At 47.4% G+C, this 22,353-nt stretch overlaps 2 protein-coding genes across 5 annotated transcripts in view; one reads left to right on the forward strand and one right to left on the reverse strand.

The window, feature by feature from the left end:
• Positions 1-1,085: 1,085 nt before the first annotated feature.
• Positions 1,086-6,093, forward strand: LOC103068180 (uncharacterized). Of its 3 annotated transcripts, none has more exons than XM_007437776.4 (3): positions 1,086-1,338; positions 2,797-2,886; positions 3,785-6,093. In XM_007437776.4, exons 2-3 carry the CDS (start codon positions 2,803-2,805, stop codon positions 5,933-5,935), a joined length of 2,235 nt encoding a protein of 744 aa, XP_007437838.2. In that variant the 5' UTR covers positions 1,086-1,338; positions 2,797-2,802; the 3' UTR covers positions 5,936-6,093. The 3 variants fall into 3 exon arrangements, with proteins under 3 accessions (XP_007437838.2, XP_007437840.2, XP_087996086.1); XM_007437778.4 differs by having other exon boundaries at positions 1,334-2,149; XM_088139960.1 differs by having other exon boundaries at positions 1,334-2,886.
• Positions 6,094-8,317: 2,224 nt separating this feature from the next.
• The window catches only part of KCNN4 (potassium calcium-activated channel subfamily N member 4), a 33,179-nt gene continuing 19,143 nt past the window's right edge, over positions 8,318-22,353 (reverse strand). For both annotated transcript variants that reach the window (XM_007437774.4, XM_025172899.2), the window contains exons 3-9: positions 19,067-19,476; positions 16,003-16,138; positions 14,965-15,075; positions 10,666-10,784; positions 9,970-10,039; positions 9,325-9,500; positions 8,318-8,525 (exon numbers count right to left, since the gene is read on the reverse strand). In XM_007437774.4, coding sequence (XP_007437836.1) covers positions 9,342-9,500; positions 9,970-10,039; positions 10,666-10,784; positions 14,965-15,075; positions 16,003-16,138; positions 19,067-19,476 — 1,005 coding nt within the window. In that variant the 3' untranslated portion in view covers positions 8,318-8,525; positions 9,325-9,341. The remainder of the gene's footprint in view (positions 8,526-9,324; positions 9,501-9,969; positions 10,040-10,665; positions 10,785-14,964; positions 15,076-16,002; positions 16,139-19,066; positions 19,477-22,353) is intronic.

Genomic DNA, 22,353 nt, shown 5'->3' on the forward strand with positions numbered 1-22,353 from the left:
TTCATGGTTGTGATTAGCTAAAGGCCAGAAACAGAAGCAAAATTTTGCAGCCAAAGTGTTCTAAAATCCGATGTACTGTAATATTGTGTAGATCAGGGGTTCTCAACCTTAGCAACTTCAAGTTGTGCGGACTTAAATTCCCTATGGTGGCTGGGGAATTCTGAGGGCTGAAGTCCACCCGTCTTAAACTTGCCAAGGTTGAGAAACGCCGCTGTAGATGATTCCAGAGGATTTTGTTAGAACAGGCTTGGATTTGTAATTATGGTGCCGGGCAAAGATCGAGGCGACTGAGGATCACCCTCAGCCACGGAAGCTCCCTGGAGGATGTGAGGTCACAGACCAGCCTACCTGACAGGGCTGTTGGGAAGAGAGTGGGAAGAGGAACTCGTTTGCTCAGCTCTGAGCTGCTGGAGGAAAGGCAGAGCCTCCAGGAATAACGCACAACATTCCCTTCAATCAAGGATTTTTGCGTGTTTGGAAGTGGCAGGAACCGGGCACGAAGCCAGCTGGGTGACCTTGGGCCAGTCACTTTCTCTCAGCCCTTGGAAGGAGGCAATGGCAAACCACTTCCGCAATCTCGCAAAAAACTACAGGGACTTGTCCTGGCAAGGAAGGGTGGGTGGGTGAGTGGTAGACAGAAAGAGACTTCTGGCTCGGCTTATTCGCGGGTGGCTTGTTCCATAAACTACAATGGGTGGATGGATGGATGGATGGATGGATGGATGGATGGATGGATGGATGGATGGATGGATGGATGGATGGATGGATGGATGGATGGATGGATGGATGGATGGATGGATGGATGGATGGATGGATGGATGGATGGATGGATGGATGGATGGATGGATGGATGGATGGATGGATGGATGGATAGATAGATAGATAGATAGATAGATAGATAGATAGATAGATAGATAGATAGATAGATAGATAGATAGATAGATAGATAGATAGATAGATAGATAAACTTCTGGCTCGGCTTATTCCGTAAACTGCAGCGGAACGCCCGAATCCCACTTGCGGCAGCGAGGGGAGGAAGCGGGAGGGTGACTACAACTCCCGGCAGCCCTTGCTGCTCTCCGCGTGCGCGGGCCGCGTTCCTCCCGGGCTGGAGGCGCTGCCGCTGCTGCTGCCATTGCGCTTCGGGGAGGGGAGGTGGCCGCGGCGCGCGCGCGGGAGAGGCGGAGGGTCTCCTCGGCGCCTGCGGGTGCCTGTGGCCGGGGCCTGCCGTGCATCATGCGGCAGGGGCCGCTGGTCTGGCCGGGAGTTGCTGCTGCTGCTGCTGCTGCTCGGCCTGCCGGGCGCGCCTCGGCAGGGCGAGCCGGAGCGGAGTAGGAGGCAAGTTTGCAGCCGCCGCATCGCGCGGGTCTCCCCTGCAGAGGGGGGGCCCTGGGCGCGCGATCCCCGGGATGGGGGGCGGGAAACCCGCGTTCTGCAAAGGGGATCGGGAGGTCTGAAGCATCCCGCCCCCTCCCTGGGGGTTTTAGGATTGCAATCCCTATCGTCCCGTGGCTGGGAATCCTGGGAGGTGTCACCCCGGCGCACCTGGAGGGCGCCAAGTTGGGGAAGGGCGGGGCTAAAAATCAGAAAGCGGGGACGGTATGGATCGTGTCAGGGGACGGTTCTAGTTGTGCGGGGTCTCTCGGGCCCGTCGTTGCGACTTAGAAGCAAACGCTGCGTGCTCTCCCTCTTAGAATGAAGGGGGGGGGGTCCTAAGCAAGCCCCTCAGCCTTCTTATAGGTGTGATGGCCCCCGGGGCTTGCGGACAGGAGGGGCTCCAGTGCTCGGGAATTCCCAGGCAATGTGGCCTTCGTAGTTTCGGCCGGTAGGAACTGGTCTGGATTGCAGTGTCTTCTGCCTACTCCCGTTTCCAGAGTTGCAGCTGGGTTAGTTCTAAACCGCAGCTCCAGACCGGATCTGCTGGCCTGTATGAATGAAACGCCTTCTCAGCAGGTGGCAGCACTTACCTGGCAGGTGACCTTGGCTGAATCTGGAAGTTAAGCAGGGTTGGCCTGGGTCAGTGTACGGATGGGGCCTGCCAGGGCTGCAGGCTAGCCTGGGAAGTCATCGCCATCATCACCACCGCCCTCAGAGAATTGCAGAGCACTTCTTCTCCCAAGAGGATTGCAGGGATGTGGCCAAATAGCCGGTAGGAGCTGTGCTTTACATTCCTAGTCCCTGATGCTGCTGGGGGCTTGGACACAATCAGCCCTCCTTTTTCCCAGGGGAATTCCCCACTGGAATCAGCTTAAAGTTTGAGAGGACTTCCAGAAGGTGCAAAATGTCCTAGCTGTACTTCCTCATCAGTGCAACTTAGTCTGATAGCTTGCCTTCCATTACATCAGAGAAAGCATTCACTACCTCGGAGTTACCTTCCTCTGTTGCTTGTTAAGCCTAAAAGTAAAATCTTCAACTGGAGCTTTTTGAACTCCTGGTGAAATTCAGGGGCAGATCTAAATACCGCTCTTGCTTTCTTTGGGCTGTTGTTTCAAATTCCTATTCTAGCCTCCAGCCCTGCTGTTACTTGAAGACTCCTCCTCCAACTCCTCACCCCACCTGGCCTTGCTTAGGTTCTGAGCCCAGACCCTGTTGGGCAGACGCGGCCACCGGTTAAGACCCAGTTTTAGCCTCCTTCAAACCCTCAAGTTAGGAACAGAATGAGCTTTCTTTGAGCTTTCTAAGCTCAGCGGGTGACTCCGGTACGCAGGGAAGAATTTGAATGCCTGCAGCAATGTGGATCTCGAGTCTCGGTGGTCAAGGCAAAGGTCACACACAGGATGTTTCTCCTCTTTTCAGGGCACAATGGATTTGGTGGCAGGGATGGATCTTGGGGCTGAAATCGAAGTGACCGAAGATGGGGCCCTGGAAGAATTGCCTCTGCATTTGGTAGGGAGCAGGCACTGCCCTGTTTCTGATTTTGGGTGTGGGGATACTCGAATGGCTGCCTATAGAAGCTGTCTGACCAGGTGGCTCACGGGGTGCTGTTTAGGTAGTTGCTCTCACATCAGAATTAGGAAAGAAATGCAGCCAGCTAGTGTCCCTTTTGCGGTCCCCAGAAAACCGCCCCCAGAATGGGCAGGACCAAATTTAGGGCTCTTCTTTTCGTTTGCTTGTTTTTTGGTGATTAGTGGGGATGATGGTGCAAAAAAGGTGCCTTAAGCCTTGCAAATGCTTATGGTACCAATTTCACCCCTTAAAACCCTCCCCTAGATCAGGCCCTGGGACTCCTGTTTTGGAGTGTGGCCCCAGAAAAACAGCATTAAACCTCTGAGAGCTTGTCTTCAGATTTCAGTTTAGTGGTGAATTTTGCCAGCAGCCCCAAGGTTGGTGTCAGTGTGCCTCTGTTTTGGGCTAAAGGTCCTGTAAGCCTCCATCAGCAAGGTTGGTGGTCAGGAATTATGGGCATTATAATCCAAACATCTGGAGAGCACTTTTAATGCATGCATCTGAATTAGAGAACTTAATTATCACTGATTCTCTTGCCCTTGGATGCGGATGTGACATGCTCTGCCTGTCTCTGGGGCTGTATGGACAACCTTTGGCCCCAGATATTTGTACTTTGGAGCCCTCACAAGCTACCACACTTGCTGAAAACCTAAGGCACATTTTCCTGCCAGCTTGAGACGCAGAACAGGAGAAAGCTGTGCTGCGAGTCCTAAAGTAGACATACCGCAATTTTAAAAACTCCCTTTCAGACGCCAGCCCTGCCAATGCACGAGGCTGGACTAGATGACCTGTCAGATCCTTTTCAACTTATACATTTTCTGATTCTTTCCACCCCCAGGAAAATGCCCAGAATTGCCTCTGCTGGGAATCCTTGGACATCTCCAGCAGCGATGATGATGGGGAAGCCCATTTGACCTTCTTCTTGCCTGTCAGGCGGCCCCCACGACCTGTCCAGCGCCGTCCGGTTCACCGCCCCACGGTCCCTCCAGCCACTGCTAAATTGTCTGCTGCTGAGAAATGGATCCCTCCCTTGTTCCCTTGCCCTTTGCGCCCTGGAGGTCCTCCCCCTCCCGGAATACCAGCCTTCGGTGCCTACCAGTGCCAGAAGTGCCTGCAGGTCTTCATGGAGGAGTGGCACTACACCCAGCACCTCCAGGACCATGCTCAGGAGGAGGAGGTGGCCCAGCTGCATGCAGCCCAGAACCCGATCCGCCCCCCGTCCCCACCCCGCAAGCTGCGCTGCTTAGAGTGTGGCAAGCGGTTCCTGCGCCCGGAGCAATTTGCACGGCACACCAAGTGGCACCTGAAGCTGGTGCGTCTGGGCATCAAAGTCCGCCACAGAAAGGGAAGTCGGCGGTCCTCCCAAGTCTCTTATGTTTACAAGCCTCTGGGCGGCAGCAGGAGCCCCTCGGAAGGGAAAGAGGCCTCTGACCTTCCAGTCGTACAGGAGATCCTCAGGCAGCCGGCCAGCTTGCAGGTTCCCAGGCCTCAAAGGACAGGCAAGCGCAAAGCCATCAAGCAGCAGAAAACGATGAGCGCCGAGATGTGGCAGCATCAGGACCTGTTCAGCTCCACCCAGTCTGGGAGCTCCATGGCTATCCTAGATGGGGCCTCTGGGGTAAATCTTCTGCAGCCTTGGCAGAAGCAGGAGGGTGTCCTGGAAGGCCAAGTAGCTGGGGGCCTTTTCCAGCCAGCCATCATGAATGCGGAAAACCAGATCATCATCCTGGATGGCGACGAGGCAGAGGCCGTGCCTGTTGCACCGGAGCGGCATTACGCCGAGCTGCAGGCAACCGTATTCGACAGCCAGGGGAGCACGAACACCATGCAGCCTGTGTTCCTAAGAACCGAAGAGCAGGCGGCCATCGTGGATACGCCGGTTAGCATGAATCCTCTGCAGGTTGGTGGGGTCAAGGACCCGGCGGCCATTGGCCCTGGGTGGGTTGGCCAGAATCCTTGTACTGTTTACCGGACTGTGCTGCTCCAGGCGGAGGAGCAGGCGGCTCTCGTGGACGGCCAAGCGGAGTGCAGCCCTTTCCAGCAAGTGATCATTAAGACATCCGAGGACTCGCCTGCGCTCTACTTGGATCCGGATCCTCAGATTTCTTCTCTGGACCCAACCACCTTCCATTTGGTCCCTGAGCCTCAATATGTAACCTTCCCTTACGGGAATTCCTTACCTCTGGACCACAACGAAGCCACAGATGAAGGAGAAAAGGCTTGGGAGTCGCAGGCAGCGAGCTTCCACTTCCCAGGTTATTTGCCCAATTTGTACCAGGCAAGCAGGCAGCCCCCTCCCCCAGCGACCACCAGTCCCAAAAGTCCCATGGTGGTGCGGCTGCTGCCTTGCGCTACAGGGGACCATCCTGAGGTCTTAGACCTGGAGTACGATACCGGGGGTGGCATTCCAGTAGCCTCTGAGCCGTGGGACATGAACTTGCAGGCTGGGCAAGAGGCCCTCAGTCCCAAAGAGGCGGCAGAAGATAGCTTCATTGTGGTGGAAATGGAGGGCGAGTCAGGCTGTCAAGGCTCGGTGGTGGTCGAGCAGCATGACCACCCCAGGCAGCAGACCTTCCAGCCAGCCAAAAAGCCGCCCCCTCGAAACAGCATCTGGCGCTTTAAGTGCCCCGACTGTGGGGTGTGCTATAGCCAACTCTCCCAGCTCCGCTCGCACCAGAAGGGGCAGAAACGCCGAGGACGGAGCTTCCTGTGCGAATGTGGGTCTCCCTTCCGTGGCCTCCTCCATCTCCTGCGCCACCAGCTCCAGCACCTGGAGCAAGCCCTGTTTATTTGCGCAGCCTGTGGGAAGTCGCTCAGAGGACACGTGGGCTTGCAAAGACACAACTCCTGCCATCCTGGCCTGGCCCGTTTCAGCTGCCCTTGTGGCGTCAGCTTCCGACGCTTGTCCCGTTACCTCTGGCATCACGTCAGAAGCCAGCGGCCTGGCTTGCGGGTGTATACGCTTGCAGGTTTCCTCTCCTCCACCTGAGCCGGGTGGGCAGGTGGGGCTGGCACAAGGAGGGGCAGGAGGCACCTCTCTTTCAAGAGAAGATTGGTCAGCCTGTTTGCTGAAGGTTGCTGTCTGATGTTTGTTTCATTTCTCCCAATGTAATTATGAGGATGGTAATTAAACAGCCGAGATCCTGAGCCCCTAATGTGTTGCTTACCTGTGGGGGGGTGTTGGCAGGGAGGTAGGAGGAACCTGACACTAACCATTCAGCTTGGAATGAGTTGCATTGGCTATAGAAGGTTGCATTCTTCCTTGGGCTGTGATATTTACTGGACAAATCGATTGAAAACAGTTGCATACAGGTAGACCATGTTTAATGACCACGATAGGACTGGCAACTCTTTTGCTAAGTGAGACATCATGTAACTGTGACAGACTTACGACCTCACTTCTGCCACAGTCGTTAAGCGAGACATGTGACCACAACTTGCGATTTCACTGCTGGCTTCTCCGTTGAGTCTGCTTGTCTGAAGCCAGCTGTGAAGCGCACAAATGGTGATCACGTGATGACAGGACATTGCGATGGTCATAAATGCCTGCCAGTTGCAAAGTGCTCAAATCTCAATCACATGATTGCAGGGAGCTGTGATGGTTGTAAATGTGAGGACCAGTCATAAAGTTACTTTTTCAGTGATGTTGTAATTTCAGTTGCTAAACAGGGCAGTCATTAAGCGAGGACTACCTGTATTTATTTTAACACAAGTGCTTATAAAAACAGGCAATTGCAAACTGTTTGGGGAGGACACATTTTCTTGGGATAGAGAACAGGAACTGTCTTGGCGACAGGCAGAGACAGCCTTCTTTCTTTGAGAGACGATGCTTTTGAAGGGTGTGGTCATTCCTCCTTTTCCTTCCACCAACCCTTTAGCACTCTTCTTTTCCCTTACTTTTCTTCACTGAGCAGGCGGGGGACAAGATGTAAGGTGCCTGATCAGCATAGCTTGCAGCTCTCCCTCCCTTCCTTCCCCAGCGGCTAGGCCAATCACTTACACAATGCCTCTTTTCTTTCTAATATTTCTCTTCTATCTCTTTCCTCCAGACTCTTGTCCCTCCCAGTATGAAATTAGGCCAAGAACCACAGGTCTCTCACGCCAACTAAAAGATGACAGCAATTTCGTAGATTCCTCTTCTACCAACAAGCTGTCCGGTTGGCTGTATCTTTTCGGTTGTGAGTCTCCCCTCCTCCCAAAAGGCCACCATCAGAGGCGATGCACTGCTGGGTTAATAGAAGCTTCATCTGACCTAGTGATCTCTGGATGGGTACGGACTGTAAACTCCAGCTGGCATACTGCACTCAACACATCTGGAGAACACTACATGGGAGAAGGGTGGTTTAGCAGGTATTCCCTTGCAAGAAACGGAGGCCCTTTTTCCCCCTGCCTCTCTAATTAAGTGCATTACATTCCAGCGGTTTTGAATCTACTCCTGGATTTCTCCCGTAAGTTGTTGACCCAATAATGACACAGGCATTTATTTTACTGGCTTGGGACTCTCTTCCCTAGGTTTGATGGTTACAAGGTGCTGAAAAGCCGATCCTCTCAATGACTCTGCAAGGAAGATCGAGGGCGCAGAACTCACTTGTATAAAATAGGCCAGATTGCATCCATTAAACCAGTGTTCCTCAACCTTGGCCACTTGAAGATCTGTGGACTTCAACTCCCAGAATTCCCCAGCCAGCCATGTTGGCTAGGGAATTCTGGGAGCTGAAGTCCACAGATCTTGAGAAACACTGCATTACGCACGCCTTTTCTTTCGAGAAGAGGCTAATGAACAGCAGCAACAGCAAACTGAGGCTGAATATCCCTGTTGGAGATGCTTTAATTTAGATTCTTGCACTGAATGCACAATTGGACTCAAAGCCCTCCTATCAGTTGTATGATTCTTAAGTAGCATCAAGATACCAAAAATAAAAATGAAACCCTCTCCCTATTACACCCAAGCGTCCTCCCCTGTAGGCAACTGCCATTCAAGCTAACTGTCCAAGTCCGTGGCATGCAGTCAAGCCTCAGCTGAAGAGGGTGGCGGCGTCTTCCACCATCTGAGAAGTTCTGTGCAGTAGGTTAGCAACTGCTTCCTGCAGATCTGATTCTAGCCACGTCTGGAAAGGTTTCTGCCAAAGAACAAAAGCAAAACCTTTGCATTCCACAGCCGTGAGCTTTTTCTTCCGTTGTTCGAGCACATTTCTGTCCATTTCCTATCCCATAACTAGTTTCCACCCCCTCTGCAGTTCAAACTCTTCTTCAGCAAAGAGAGGATATTAGGACGTGGTTTCCATCCAGAAGCCCCCCTGCCAAGGCATACATCTTTGCAGATACGTTCAGAGGCACAATTGTTTCCTCAACGTGCAGACGGCTGCTGTTAGCGTCTTTCTGACCCGCCGATGCTAAAGAAGAACATGTTCTAAGGCTTGCAGTGATTCATCTTTGCCACGAGATGGAGATGTAGTGACATTTTTCCCCTATGTACTGCTTTAGCCTATGGAATCCATAGAAAAGCCAGTCGCTGTTCCAAAAGTCCACATCTTGAGCCTTGGGTGGGCAAATGAGGTCAAAATCATCCCATTGGCCACCTGAAATAAGAAGTCAAACCGGGGGTGACATTAGTTCTGGGCTGGGGAACAACAGCTCCAATAAATATCAACCTACATATTGCCAGTTTTATCTACCCCCACCAGTGGTCCTACCAAGCTGAACCCAGGTATTACTAAAAAAAAAAAAATCAAATGTTTTATTACAGCCACAGACCAGCATAGGGAAGTGGGGTATAGCAGGTATTATAAGAAGTTCACCTACATGGGGGGTGCATGCTTAAAGGGAAAAAAAAGATTTCCAGGATCTGCAAACAATTGTGTGTCCCCGTCCCCTCCTCAAAGTCTAATTAAACAGGGAAACTTGGCTTAGTCTTGCAACATTTTAGGGGCTGGGAATGGCACATTTTTTAGGAGGCTTGAAGCCCACAGGAGAAAGCGTGTTTCACAGCTTGCACTCCTTTTGTGTGTGTGTTTCTGGTCTCAGAATAGCATAAAATCTTCTTGTCAATTTTCAGGAACGATGAACAGAGGCCACTTTGCTGGCCTCCGCAAAAAAGAGCTCAGGACAGATGTGGCCTTGAGATCGTCCACCTCCGTTAATTTTGGACTTCTGAGGGCAGAACAGAGAGAAGACTGCTCTAGGTAAACTAGAACTGCAATCCCTTCTAAGATACAGCCTGGTTAAAGGTTTCACTCTTGACCTTGGTCTTTCCTTGAACCCACATTCCATGACCTTCCCTGCTTTTTTATCCCTGCCATTCCACACATTCACATCCTGCAAACAGAAAAGGCACTGCAAAGAGACCACCAGCTCTGGTCCCCAGGAGTCCTGCCCTACCTGGCAGCCCTTGAGCATCAATGCACCTGCTGCTCCTCCTCTTGCTTGGACTCCACGAGGGCAGAAAGCAATCTGGTCACCTCGTCCAGTTTCCGATCAAGGGACTCGATCCGTTTTTCCAGCTCCCGTTGAGAGTTACCAAGGCTGGAGCTGAGGTCGCACATGATCATTTGCATCTGGAGAGGAAGACAGGAGAAGACACAAGTCATGCTGCTAGGCCTGGCTCTGGCATGTCTCTGGATGACTGTCTCCCTGAAGCCAGGAGGCAAGAAGCTCAACTTGTGGTGACTTTATGGAGACATCCATCCAGCTTTCTTTACAAGTCTGTTACTTTCTTTCCGGGATGGTCTTTTAGCTCTCCGTGCTAACCTACAGCTGTGGTTGTCCCCCATCCTGCTTTGCTTCTGATCCCAAACAAGCTCAGTCAGCAAATATAACCTACAGCAGAAGGAACTATTCCATCTCAGCTGAAGACAGTGATGGGGAAGTTGCAGTTTTCTGGATGTTGCTGTTTCCCTGGATCCTGCATTCTTGATTGTTCTGGCTGGGGTTGCTGGAAGTTGTAGTTCAGCCACATGACAAAGGATAGGGCTTCCTTTAACCTCAGGCCAAAGGCTTCCTCCCTTGGCTGCCTAGAAAACCCACCTTAGAAATATCCACCATGGTATTGACTTGATCTCGGATCTTCCGGTGTTTCATCCTCACATGCCGAAACCTGCAATGAGAGAAGATTTAGCTCCTTACCTGCAATGGTGCGGGAGAATAAGTATTAGCGCATCTGAAAGTGTCTGCACCTTTTTCGGAACCTCAACTGTTAGCTGCGTGAGCAACTCTTTACCTAGCAAATCCAGTGCTGTGGACAAGATCATGCTTTTAAAACAGCTTTAATTGGGGTGGACAATTCTTTTTTTTCGCCGGGGTAGGGGGAGCATGAGACTGATACGGGCTCCTCTCTGGTAGGATGCAAAGGTGGTGGTGGTTGATACATTTCCATACAGCTATTTCAAAGTTGCGTTCATCACGAAAGACCCCAAAACAACAACCCAACCCAACCCATCCAAAAAAAAAAAAGCCACGCCATTGAAAGTGGCCCATACGTTGCCACAATTTAGTGGTACGATACTAAGGGCACAACAATGGGTGGGAGGCATATCCAGGTAAATGGATAGCTAATGGATTTGAATTCCCAGAACAAAGCAAGCTGCAGAAAACTCAAGAGCTGAGTCCACATATTTGGGGATGGCCAGATGAAGAAACTGTGTGCTAACCAGTAGGTTCTATAGCATCCCAAGGTAGGAATGAAAAATCGAATCGTCATCCTCTTTGGGGTTCCTCACTTACATGTGAATGGCTGCCAGCAGCCGCCGGTGGTGTTTGCGTGTTCTTCGTCCATCCTTCCTCTTGGTGTGCTTGTACAATAGCCAGGCCTCTTGTAGTACATTGGCAGCTGAGCATTTCATCTGGAAACACATGCAAATTTGGTCAAGAGGAGATCATTTTGGGGACTATTTAACCTCTGTTTCTCAAATCGTGAGGAACACCAAACTCAGCACCCCAGACTGTAGCCTGCCAGCTGCACCAGAAAGCCAGTTTTGCAAGCCACCATAACTTGCTGCTGAAGTTGATTAAGTTTGCAAGACACAAGCTGCGTTGAACTGCAGTAGGGTAAGTTAGCTAATCAGGGCTTCAGGGGTTGGCCATCTGTGGCCCTCAAGATGTTGCTTGACTCTGACTCTCAACACTCCCAACTAGCACAGCCAATGATAAAAGATGCTGGGAGTTGTAGCTGAACATCTGGAGTGCCATAGATGGCTTGCTTCTGCCTAACACCCTTTGGAAACAATAGTGGCTTATCTTTTAAAGCAAAATTCTGCACCTGAAGTGAAATCAGAAGATGACAAACTGGAAAGAAGAAGAGGCCAATGGGATAACATCATGAAACCCATCACAACTTCATGATAAGACTATGTCTTTGATGAAGCCACCAGTGGTTCCAGCGCTACTAGTCCTATGCATCCTCAATGCTCTTCAGAAATGCAAAAGAAGAGTCAGTGTGTACAGATGTTCACAGGCCGCTGCCAAAAGATAGTCCCTATCTTCTCTCCTGATTTATGCTTGGGAGAAAACAGCTGTATTGTTTTAATCGCAGTGATTAGCCTGGTACCAGTAATGTCACTAATCCTCCCCAAAGCTAAGCAGCGAATTTGCCAATACTTTTTAAAAATATTCTTTCTTTTTTCCAGGGTGTGGGGAATGTGGTTTCATAACTGCAACACTGATGAAGAAAGTGACAAAACAGATCAGCCTTTGATGCTCTGATCAGAACATTGTCAAATGAGTTGTGATGCCAAGAGGAAGCCAGAGAGGATGGGGAAAAAACACAATTTATCACAATGTGCACATATGTTTGAACACACCCTGTGCTACAAGGCAGGGTGCCCAGGAAAAGCAATGTTATTTATTGTTGAGCAAGGGTGGGGAACCATTTCACCGTCAAAAGCTATATTCCCCTAAGAGTCATGTGCCAGAGATCACATCCAATGGTGGGATGTGAAGAGAAAGAAGACATCATTTTCCCTTCTCCTTCTCACACACACATCTCTTTTTGTCAGCCTCTTCCTCCCCTCTGGGGGTTTCTGGATTCATAGCTGATTGTTCTAGTGACCCAACTTAATCACTGGCAAGCAGCTTCTGAAATGAGTCCAAGAGCCATGAGCTGCCCACCCATATCACAGGGGTTCTTCACCACTGATCTGCAGAATTATGATCTTGGCAAGATCAATGACAATGTCAAAAGAAAAGCCTCAAGGCCCAGAAGTTCATTCCATGCTGAAGATGCCACTTTGGGTCTTTTTCCAGAATCCATATTAAGATTTAGACTGATGGGCATCCCACACAGCAAGCGAACTGGAGCAGAACCTTCAAAAATATATCCATGGAAGGACAACTTTTTTACCAAGGAACTTGCGTCAGTTTGCCAGCAAGAAAATATGGTGGATTTGTAACAAAATATTTTTAATAAACGAGGGATTAAAGAATCTCTCGGGATTGGTGTTCACATGCCATGCTTAGCAAGCTCAGTTGCAAATGTAGCAGCTGGGTTTGTACAACATACTAAAACTTCTTAAGTTTCGTTGTTCACTAAACCTGGTTAGTAATTTTGTGGTTTAGTGTGTTCCTGTGAATCCATTAGGGTAGTTTATAATTCAATCTATAGTCCAAAACCAGAAAAAATGGGTTAATTTTGTTACCAGGTTAAGTGTGGTTAAGACTCTGGGGAAAACCATCTGCACAGCTGAGTTATGAACACTGAGTTGAGTTCATCAAGGTAGGTCACCCACACAGCCATAAGTAGATAATTTTGGTGAAGAAGTGGAATAATCTGGACAAATATGGATGCCCAACCCAACCCAAATTTCTGATTTGATAACTACCATCCATGGGAGTGAGTAACAAAACAACAAATTCAACTTCCCTAAATTTCTGCCTTCCCAACTGGATATTGGATCATGGCTCTATTGTGCAAATCCAGAGAAGGGATTAATTCCAACTTCCAAGTTAAACATGTTGCATGAACTTTTCTTCCGTATAAAGATAGGGTAGAATCGTTCAGAGTTGTTCCAGAAGACGGGACAAGAAACAAAGGGTTCAAATTACAAAGAAATATATCCTGGCTGGACTTCAGGAAAAATGTCCTAATGGTAGGACCTGTTCAACAATAGAATAGTCTACTTCGGGAGTTCATGGACTCTCCTTCACTGAAGATATTTCAGTAGAGGTGGATGTTATCTGTCAGGGACACTGTAACTGTGCCTTCTTGCAATGGAGACAGCGTTGGCTGGATGACATAGAAGATGCCTTCTAATCAATGATTCTATGACCACTCAAACTGAACAGACCTGCTAGTCATGTCATGTCATGTCAAGTCTAATCTTCACTTTGGTCATAGACCAGCATAAGATACAATCAAGAAGAATTATAGGTAGTCCCTGGGTTAAGAATGCCCAGTTTACAGACAACCCGTAATTAAGAACGGAGCCTACTGTAGCAAAATTCAAGGTAAAATACACAGCAATTCAAGTTAAATGCACAATGGTTTGAGTTCATTACACAATCCTACTTATACAGTGTTATACAATAATAGTGTTCCAGCTTACATACACATTCGACTTAAGGACAGATCTTGGGAATGGAACTCGTTCTTAAACTGGGGACTACCTGTACAGTCATTTCAGAAATAACCTAGCTTATAAGAGATTTAAAAAATAATTTAAAAAACTAGGATTGCTAACACAATACTGTTTGCCGTCTTGCACACAAATCAGAATATAAGATGCCTACAATGGAGGAACAGTTGGTTAAGATGCTGGAACTAGCAGAGATGGCAAAATTAACTTGTTTGCTTAGAGAAAGATCAACTCCTACATTTATTAGTGACTGGAAACCCCTTATGGACTTTTTGCTGAAAAAAGAAAAAAATGAACTTGTGATTAATGGATTTGATGATTAGAAAGGGTAGATTATGGAAAGAAGGAAATGATGATGTAACCTTAGAAAGAGAGGGCAAAATATAAGTGCATTTATAACTGTTGTTAAAAAGATCAGAAGCCACTTCTTTATAACGTTTTCTTTTCTCTTTCTTTCTTTCTTTCTTTCTTTCTTTCTTTCTTTCTTTCTTTCTTTCTTTCTTTTCTTTCTTTCTTTCTTTCTTTTCTACTCTCTTTTTATTCCTTCTTCACTTACTTGTTATTTTCCTTTATTCTTCTTACTTTCAACTTAAAATCTGTACTGTTTTTAAAACCTATTTAATGAAAATTATTAAAAAAATAAATAAAAATCAGAATATAAGAAATGCCCTCTACTGAATCAATCTCTTAAAGTTGTCTGCATGGGGGGTTACACAACCCTATAGTCTTGCAACTTCCGCTGCCCCTCCCAAAACAACGTTGCATTGTAGTATTTCATCTAACGGAGGAGGAAACTATAAAATATATGGGAAACAATCCTGTCTAAGTTAACTGGTTTAATTTAAATCAAATGTAGTGTTGCCATGGCCTAGCTCAATGTTTGCATCAGTGGTCCTTAAACTGTTTGACCCAATTGCCCCTTTTTCTGGCCTGGAATAACACCATCCCCCCTAGGAAAAAAAACAGCCTCTGTTTTTTCACACAAGCATTTTGCAGCAGCAGTCCCAAACTGGATGCTCTGTGCCCATACAAGTCATTTCAAATGGCTACTTTACCCCCAGGATATGTTGAAATTGTCCCTTGGGGGTAATTGCCCCCAATTTAAGAACTCCTGGTTTAGATTGTGTTCTCTGGTCCATCATTTCAAAGTCACAGAGGGCTCTTTAGCCATAAAAAAATGTGCATCCCGCATAAATGCAGGATAAGATGCAGGATAAAATGCAGGATTTTACAGCCTTGGCCTTTGTAAAAATGAAGCACTGGACCTCTAATTGGACCGTCCCATCTCTCTGTTCCTCTGCTGCTCAGAAGGAAGAGGAAGGGAGAGTGGGAGAAAAAGGCATCACGTTAAAAGAAAGATTAGTCACTTTGGGCTCCAGTTGCTGAGACAATATTCCTAAAGCAAATTTCTCTGCCCATCTGGAATTCCAACAAGCTAAGGGTTAACTCCTACCTCTTTGGCACACTGGATATCCATCATGAAATTATGGACATGTTTCTCCGCTCTGGTGAATTCCAGTTTATCCGCAGCAACGGCCACGAGGAGAGCGGTGCAACCCACTCCCTGAGAAAAAATATGAAAGGAGAGGGTAAGAGATTAAAAAAAAGAGAGAAAAAAAGCGTGGATTATTTGCCCTGATAGGATGGAGAAATGGCTGTCAGCACAAAGCTAGAGGGACGGATGGCTTGACTTTGTTCAAGACAGTTTAATCTGAGTTCAGAAGGACTGGTGTGGCTATCACCAGCTGACTAGAGAGAGAAAGAACAAGCAGAAAAGCATCTACAGAAAAACTGGAATTGGAAGATCAAATATAGCATCAGGCTGAGCAGAAATACACTTCCTCTCCCCAATGCCCCATGTTGTCTCTCCAAATATATTTGGTACCCAATAATACACATTTCACTGTGATGGATCCAGAATCAGCATACTTAGAAAAGACCAATCTGAAGTCAAGGAGAAAAGACAGTCATCCCTAACTTTAGTCTGAGTCTGAATAAAACTGGATTTAAACCCAATCACTGGTGAATAATTCCAGGATATCCTGATCCTTCATGTACTCTATTACCTAATCTACAGGGTGGTAACTGAAAGATGGTGTAAAACTGATACTTAGCACTTCTCCGTTCACAGAACACCTGAACAGAAACAGCGAGAACAACAAACGCGTTCTGTAATTGCGTTTGAGTTTAAACCATTTAAGAGTGTCAAAGCTTAAGGCAGTTTGTCCAAACTTGGCCACTTTAAGATGAGTGGACTTCAACTCCCAGAATTCCCCAGCCAGCCATGCTGGCTGGGGAATTCTGGGAGTTGAAGTCCACTCATCTTAAAGTGGCCAGGTTTGGACAACACTGGCTTAAGGCAACGATTCAGCTCCAAAATTAACTTTGGTTAAATTGGGGATGGGGGGGGGGAATTATTTCAAATATGCGCTAGCATGTATTTCCACTTTGCGCCATGTCTCTCACCCTAAGATGTTGCCACGTTCCTTACCATAACACCGGTGAACAAACACACAACTTTCCCGCACACTGTTTCAGGCACCACGTCTCCATAGCCGATGGTGAGGAAAGTGATGGGAATCAACCAGAATGTCCCACCCAGGTATTTGTTCTCGTCCATATACTGCCTGGCAGGGGCAAATAAGACAGAATCAATATGAAAATATGTTCATGCTAATGCATATCTAGAAAGGTATTCTGTCTCAGCTAACCATGTGGCCATTCCTGGAGCAGCTTAGGACAGTATGAAGATCATAAAACAAAACATTAAAACGCATGGATCCAAGTACATTTGTAAATGCAGTGGGTAAAACCATAGCAGCTGAGTTTGGGGTGTTTTTTTTTTAATCGAATCAACATTTTTAAAGAAAATAAAACGGTCTTTCTCTAGTGACCAAACACCAAATATTATTATTTATTATTATTATTAATTATTATTATTAATAATAATTTTTAAAAAGCTAACAGTAGGCAATATTGGTGTCTGAATTGCAGGATGGGGGTCTATGGGTTCTCTCAGCAGGTGGGCTCCTCTTCGTTACTGTTCTCTTGTTGGCAACTGACTCATTTTCTTAATCTAGATCACATACGGAGCAAGCAGCAACTTGCGTTCCATAAAATTATCGCATGCACACAAAGGCTCCCGTTGTAGTGCACGCTGAAGGCTCTGCGTGCACATAGGAGCTCTCTGCAAGCAATTACATAATACCCTACAGGGACTATATTTTCTTGGAGAAAAACAAAGGGCCAACCTGAAAAAGGGGCCAATCTGAAACAGGTGCATAAGGATTTAAAAAAAAAAATTAACTGTTTATGTTTATAACTTGCTTTGCAAAGGAAAATTCAAAGAGCCCAACCAAGGAAATGAATAATTAAATGAAATAAATCGAAAGGACAGGCTTTCTGAAATATTGTCCTTTATAATAAAGGCTCTATGGTCGCTGTCCCACACACTCCTCACTGATGTCATAGTGTGTCTTAGAGAAGGTGTGTGTAGTGTGTGTGTGTGTGCGCCTTCGAGTCAGTGTTGACTCCTGGCGACTGACTGCACAAGTCCCTACAGTGTTCTTGGCAAGATTTCAGAAGTGATTTGTCATTGCCTGCTTCCTAAGGCTGAGAGAGAGGGGGCTGCTAAGTGCTCTTCACATGTTGAGATCTTCATGTGACAATAGCCTCAAGAGGTCTAGGGTCTGGGGGTTATAGGGATCATTTAGGAAACAGCCCCCTTCTGGGCGTGGGTGGACCTTTACGAACAACCTATAAACGTACTCAATAGACATCAAGGGAAACTTTTCTGAAGGTCCCAGGATTTAGACATCTCTTGTTCATGGGAAAATAGACCGTCCTTCAGAAATAAGATGGGAATCCAGTAGGAACTATAAGCTAAGCCAAGCCAGTTTGACAAGAATTTTTTTCCCATAATGCTCTATGATAAGCAGACCAACTAGGAAATCAGAACAGGCTGTTGATTTTAGAGCTGATCCACCTTTCAACTGTTTTGAAATCAGAGAGAGTTGGTTTTTTTTAAATCCATGTCACCGAAAGTGACAAAATGTTTATTTCCCCACCAGCAGAGTGGCTAACTCAATCGCTAGCCTCATCAGGTGAACTGATTGTTGGCTGGCTGACAGACAGCAGACGGAACCGTCCTACAAAAACAAAGAAAAGCTTTTCTGAAAATAAGGACAAAGACTTTTTCAACTTAGAAGGGGGTAGGATTCCTTTCAGGAAGAGGACACAGTTCAACAGTTGGGTCCACATGCTTTGCGTGCAGAAGACCCCAAGGCAGGACTACAGATCCCACAGAGCAGATCGGGGGAAGCTGGAGCCAAACTAATTCTGCAAAATTTGTAAAGTGGATCTCAAGGACAACTTGCAACCAAGAAGCTTGGGCATGTAAAAGTTGAACACACACATCCACTAGCTTTTGTGGAGCCAGTGAGATGCAGAAATTAAGGTCTTCCAGTGGGGATACCCAGATTCAAGTTCCCATTCAGTCATGCAGTTCACTGGGTATTGGAGATGATGCTACAAGAAAAAAGCATTGAAGACTGCATCTAAATAGTCATTCTTTGGGATCCTCTGGGGCCTTTCAAAGGCTTGGTGAACAAATACAGTAGGAAACTCTTGGATGAGGCACGTTCCTCGAGTGTAGCTTGTTCAGAAGGGTGGAACATGATTCCAAAATCCTTGAATAACTATTAATATAGAGGAAACAGGAGCTATGGTCTTTCTTTCCTGTCTGGATTTGTTCCTTAAATACGCACCCTCCCAAGATAAAAACTTGGAAGTTGTGTTGCTTCTTATCATCGGAGATGTTAGTTTTAGATTTCCTTCTAGGGCTGCAATCCATCCAAAGGTTAACTTGGTGGTGCCTGCATTTAAGCGCAACAAGGAACTAAATGCAGCCAAGGCTGGGGTCTAGGAAAGAAGGCGTAGAGGAGCATGGAGATGGCCTTGAAGAAGGAATTCAATGGTTGTTGTAAACATCAGCTTAGCCTGAATGGACAGGAGGGGATGAGGGAAAAATCAAGATTGCCCCACTTTGATTCTCTTCAGATAAGAAGGGAGAGAGAGAAGATCTCTGTCAGGCTTTTGAGATAGTTGAGAGTAAGGAAGATGACCTTGAAAGAGACAGGCCAGATCCGTTACCGAAGTGATAAGGGGAAAAAACATAGTTTAAGTCCAAACAAGCAGAAAGTAGGTGAAAGTGGCTGGGAGAGACACCTTCCTAATTCGCATGAGTTTAAGAAGAGGAGAAGACACAGCACAATCAGACTTGCAAAATTCTGTTATGGTAGCCATTCTCAATAAAACTAGCCTTAACCTTCCTGTGGAGTAGATTCTTGGTCTGGTCTGGTTGGGGCTGACATGTGGTGTCTGTTTTTATACCAGGTCTACAAGGGTTGGCAGAAGGGGGCTCCCAAAGAAGGAAAGCAAGTCTTTGAAGCCAAGAAGGGTTCCTCTGCCAGCTCTGGGGAAGGGTGGGTTATTAAAAAAACAAAGCGAAAAACAGTATCGAGGGTCTGTTTATGAGCATGCAATCGGATCCTCACCGTTCACAGACAGACAGTATCCAGAAGGCAATCAGCCAGAGTCCCATTGTGAAGATAAGCAGCACTCGGCCGGGCTGGCTGTTGACCATCACCCGTAACACAAAAGGGTACTGGAAGTGGATCTTGTTGAGGGACCCAATGCTGCGGTAGGAGGCATCTCCTAGCACGCTACTCCGCAGTAGCACCGCCCGGGGTACCAGATAGAGGCGGAGGAACATGACCAGTGACAGTAACATGTCAACGTCAGAGAGGAAGATGAAGGTCTGTCCCGGCTTGGAATCCAGGCAAGAGAAATCTCCCACTGGGACAGGATGAAAGGAGCAGATCAAAAGCTCCAGCACAACGAGAGCCAATTTCGGGGTGCTGACTGCAATCCGCCAGTCAGTGAGGGCATTATCCAGCATGAAGAGCTAAAAAGGCAAAGGGAACATAAGAGCATGAATGAGGTCTCCCTGCTCCTAGTCCAGCACTTTCTCCACCACCCTACACTGGCTCTTGGGCTGAGAGGAAGGGACTGGCCCAGTCACCCAAAAAACTTCCATGTTGAGAGTAGACTAGGGCCTGGATCTTCCTGCTCCTAGTTGAACACCTTTACTCCTACACCATGTTGGCTGTTGGGCTGAGAGAATAAGGTTGTCCAGAGTCACCGGGGCAACTTCCAAGGTTGAGGATGGATTTGAACCTGGGTCTCCTTGCTCCTGGTCCAACCCATCACCACTACCCCATGTTGACTCTTAGGATGGGAAAGAAGTCTGGCCCAGACTCCCCCAGGGACCTAGGACCTGGGTGTCCCTGCTCCTGGCCCAGCACTTTCACCACCCCTCCACACTGGCTCTCTGGTCCAATATCACCCAGAGAGTTTCTACAGCTGATGGGGACTAGAACGTGGGTCTCCCCACTCCTGGTCCAGCACCTTCATCACCACCCCACACTGGCTCTTGGGCTGAGAGGGAGGTGTGGAGTCCTTGGGGTTCTCTGAGCTTGGTTCTTTTCTTGCAAACATTTCATTACCTGGCTAGGTAACATCTTCAGTGCTAAAATGGGATGGGGTTGGCTCTCTATTTATGTGCTGTGGCCTGCCTTGCCAGTGCTGGTGGGGGTGGGGGTGGGGGTTTTGTTTTGCTCCTCTGGTAGTTCTTTGATTGGCATATGTTTGCTGCTTGATTGTGTGCCTGGTGGTGACCTTGCTTATCTGGGTGATGATTGCTGGTGATGATTGCTGGTGATTGATTGCTGGTGAGGCAATCTTCTGGTCTTTTGTCTCTTTTGAATAGTATGTAGATGCTGTTTATCTCTATGTGTGTGTTGATTGCTGCCTCGTCTGAATACCAGGCTTCCAAGAATTCTCTTGCATTTTTGGATTTAGCTTGGTCTAAAATGCTGACAGTTTCCCAGTTAAAACTATGGTTGAGTCTGTCCACATGTTGTGAGATTAAGGAATTTTCATCATGTCTTCTGACTGCTAGTTGGTGCTCATGGATGCGTTCTGCTAGTCTTCTGCCTGTCTGTCCTACGTAGTGTTTGTTACAGTCCTTACATTGTATGTTGTAGATGACTCCTGTTTTTTCTTCTTGGGCTACTGGGTCTTTCAGTTTACTTAGGGTATTTTGGAGTGATTTTGTTGGTTTGTGTGCCAGGTAATGAAACGTTTGCAAGAAAAGAACCAAGCTCAGAGAACCTCAAGGACTCCACACTTCAACCCTGAGCTACACATATTCACCTCTCTTGAGAGGGAGGTGCTGGCCCAAAGTCACTCAGGAAGCTCCTGTGGCTAAGGATGTATGCAAACCTGTTTCAAGGTATGTATCAGAGAGGCTTGCGGTAGCCCGCAAACCTGTGACAGCTCCCTGCATCTCCGATGGAGCTTCTGTGAGTCAAGACAATGGGCAGGTAACACTTGAGGAATTTCCGCCTCAAGATTACTAAAAACCCTCCATTGTTAAGAGCTGCCATGGTGGTACCAACAAGGAATGGAACGGAAAGCCAAGGGGTTTCTATGAAGCATGTGCAAAGTATGCTGTTGATGGGTGGGGCAGGGTTAGATTTTAATTAGTTAGTTAGTATTGCCTTCTGGAACGCAAAAGCTTATTTCTTTATTAAAATCAGCTTGTATGCTGATGATCATTTAGTCCCCACCCACGACTAGCTTGAATCCCACCTCCCTGATGACTCCTAAGAGCAGTGTTTCTCAACCTTGGCAACTTTAAGACGTGTGGACTTCAACTCCCAGAATTCCCCAAGGCTGGCTGGGGAATTCTGGGAGTTGAAGTCCACACGTCTTAAAGTTGGTAAGGCTGAGAAACACTGCCTAAGAGAAGAAGGGTATCAAAGGAACACAAGGTTGCCCATCCAGCCATCTCAACAGATAGTCTAGCGTCTGATGTGTGCTTAATTTTAGATTTATACCAGACCCTTTTCAGCTGCATCGGTCAACTGGGTCTTGATATTCCTCGGACAGCCCAGCATTTATCGCAATAACTTTTTTCCTTTTATTACATGGTTCCGGTGTGTGGTTTTTCATCCTTTTTTTGAGAGTTTGGGGAGCTGCTCCAAGTCTTTGTGAAATGAGACGTTCTAGTAAACATATCAATGACATCCCCCTGATCTAAGGACCTAAAATGCTCTTCTGGAAAACGCACATCAAGGGAACTGAACCCGGATCACCAATTGAATCCTTCAGCCGCCCCCAGTCATTCCCCCCGCCACAGCTTGGCAGTAGCTGGGTGAAACCCGCCGTGACTCAGCCAGGAAACGTTCGCTCCAATCAGCAGCAGAGATCAAACAGTCCACAGGAAAGGAAGAAAAATTCTTCTGAGGTATATTTTCCGAGTGTCGCTGGCTCGTCCACCACAAACCAAGACATGTTGAGCTATACAGAGGTGGAAGATTAAACGTCCAGGCTGGCCTGCCAGCCTCGAGAGAACAAGTCTCAACGTCAGCCTGATCTGTTCAGCATTTTCCAGCCATGCACAGTATTTATAAATTAATTTATTAAGAACACCGCACATGGTCGATCCAGATCCTTCCCCTTACTTTGACTGCTAAAACTAAGGCAGGAGGACAGGTACGATGTTAATATGACTGTTCTTTAATAATATTTGTTAACAAGAGCGTTGGCTGATGCTGATCACTCCCAAAGGGGTTTTGAGGTGCCCCTGTTTTGGGGTGTTGGGGGCTGCGCCATCTATATTTCTTGGGCTACACACAGCCCCCCCACCCCTGGCTAAGTTCTCCAGAACTATGCATACATTGCAACAGAAAAGTAATTTTTAACATGAGCAGAAAGG

This window comes from Python bivittatus, unplaced genomic scaffold (genome assembly GCF_059951505.1).
Source record: "Python bivittatus isolate LINGU-HERP-01145 unplaced genomic scaffold, Pbiv_v1 ctg000310_np1212, whole genome shotgun sequence".
Taxonomy (NCBI): Eukaryota; Metazoa; Chordata; class Lepidosauria; order Squamata; family Pythonidae; genus Python; species Python bivittatus.

Coding starts and splice junctions, on each gene's coding strand:
- LOC103068180 (XM_007437776.4), top strand. CDS start 2,803: ATGGATTTGGTGGCAGGGATGGATCTTGGGGCTGAAATCGAAGTGACC. Junction 2,887..3,784: donor AAGAATTGCCTCTGCATTTG/GTAGGGAGCAGG, acceptor TTCCACCCCCAG/GAAAATGCCCAGAATTGCCT.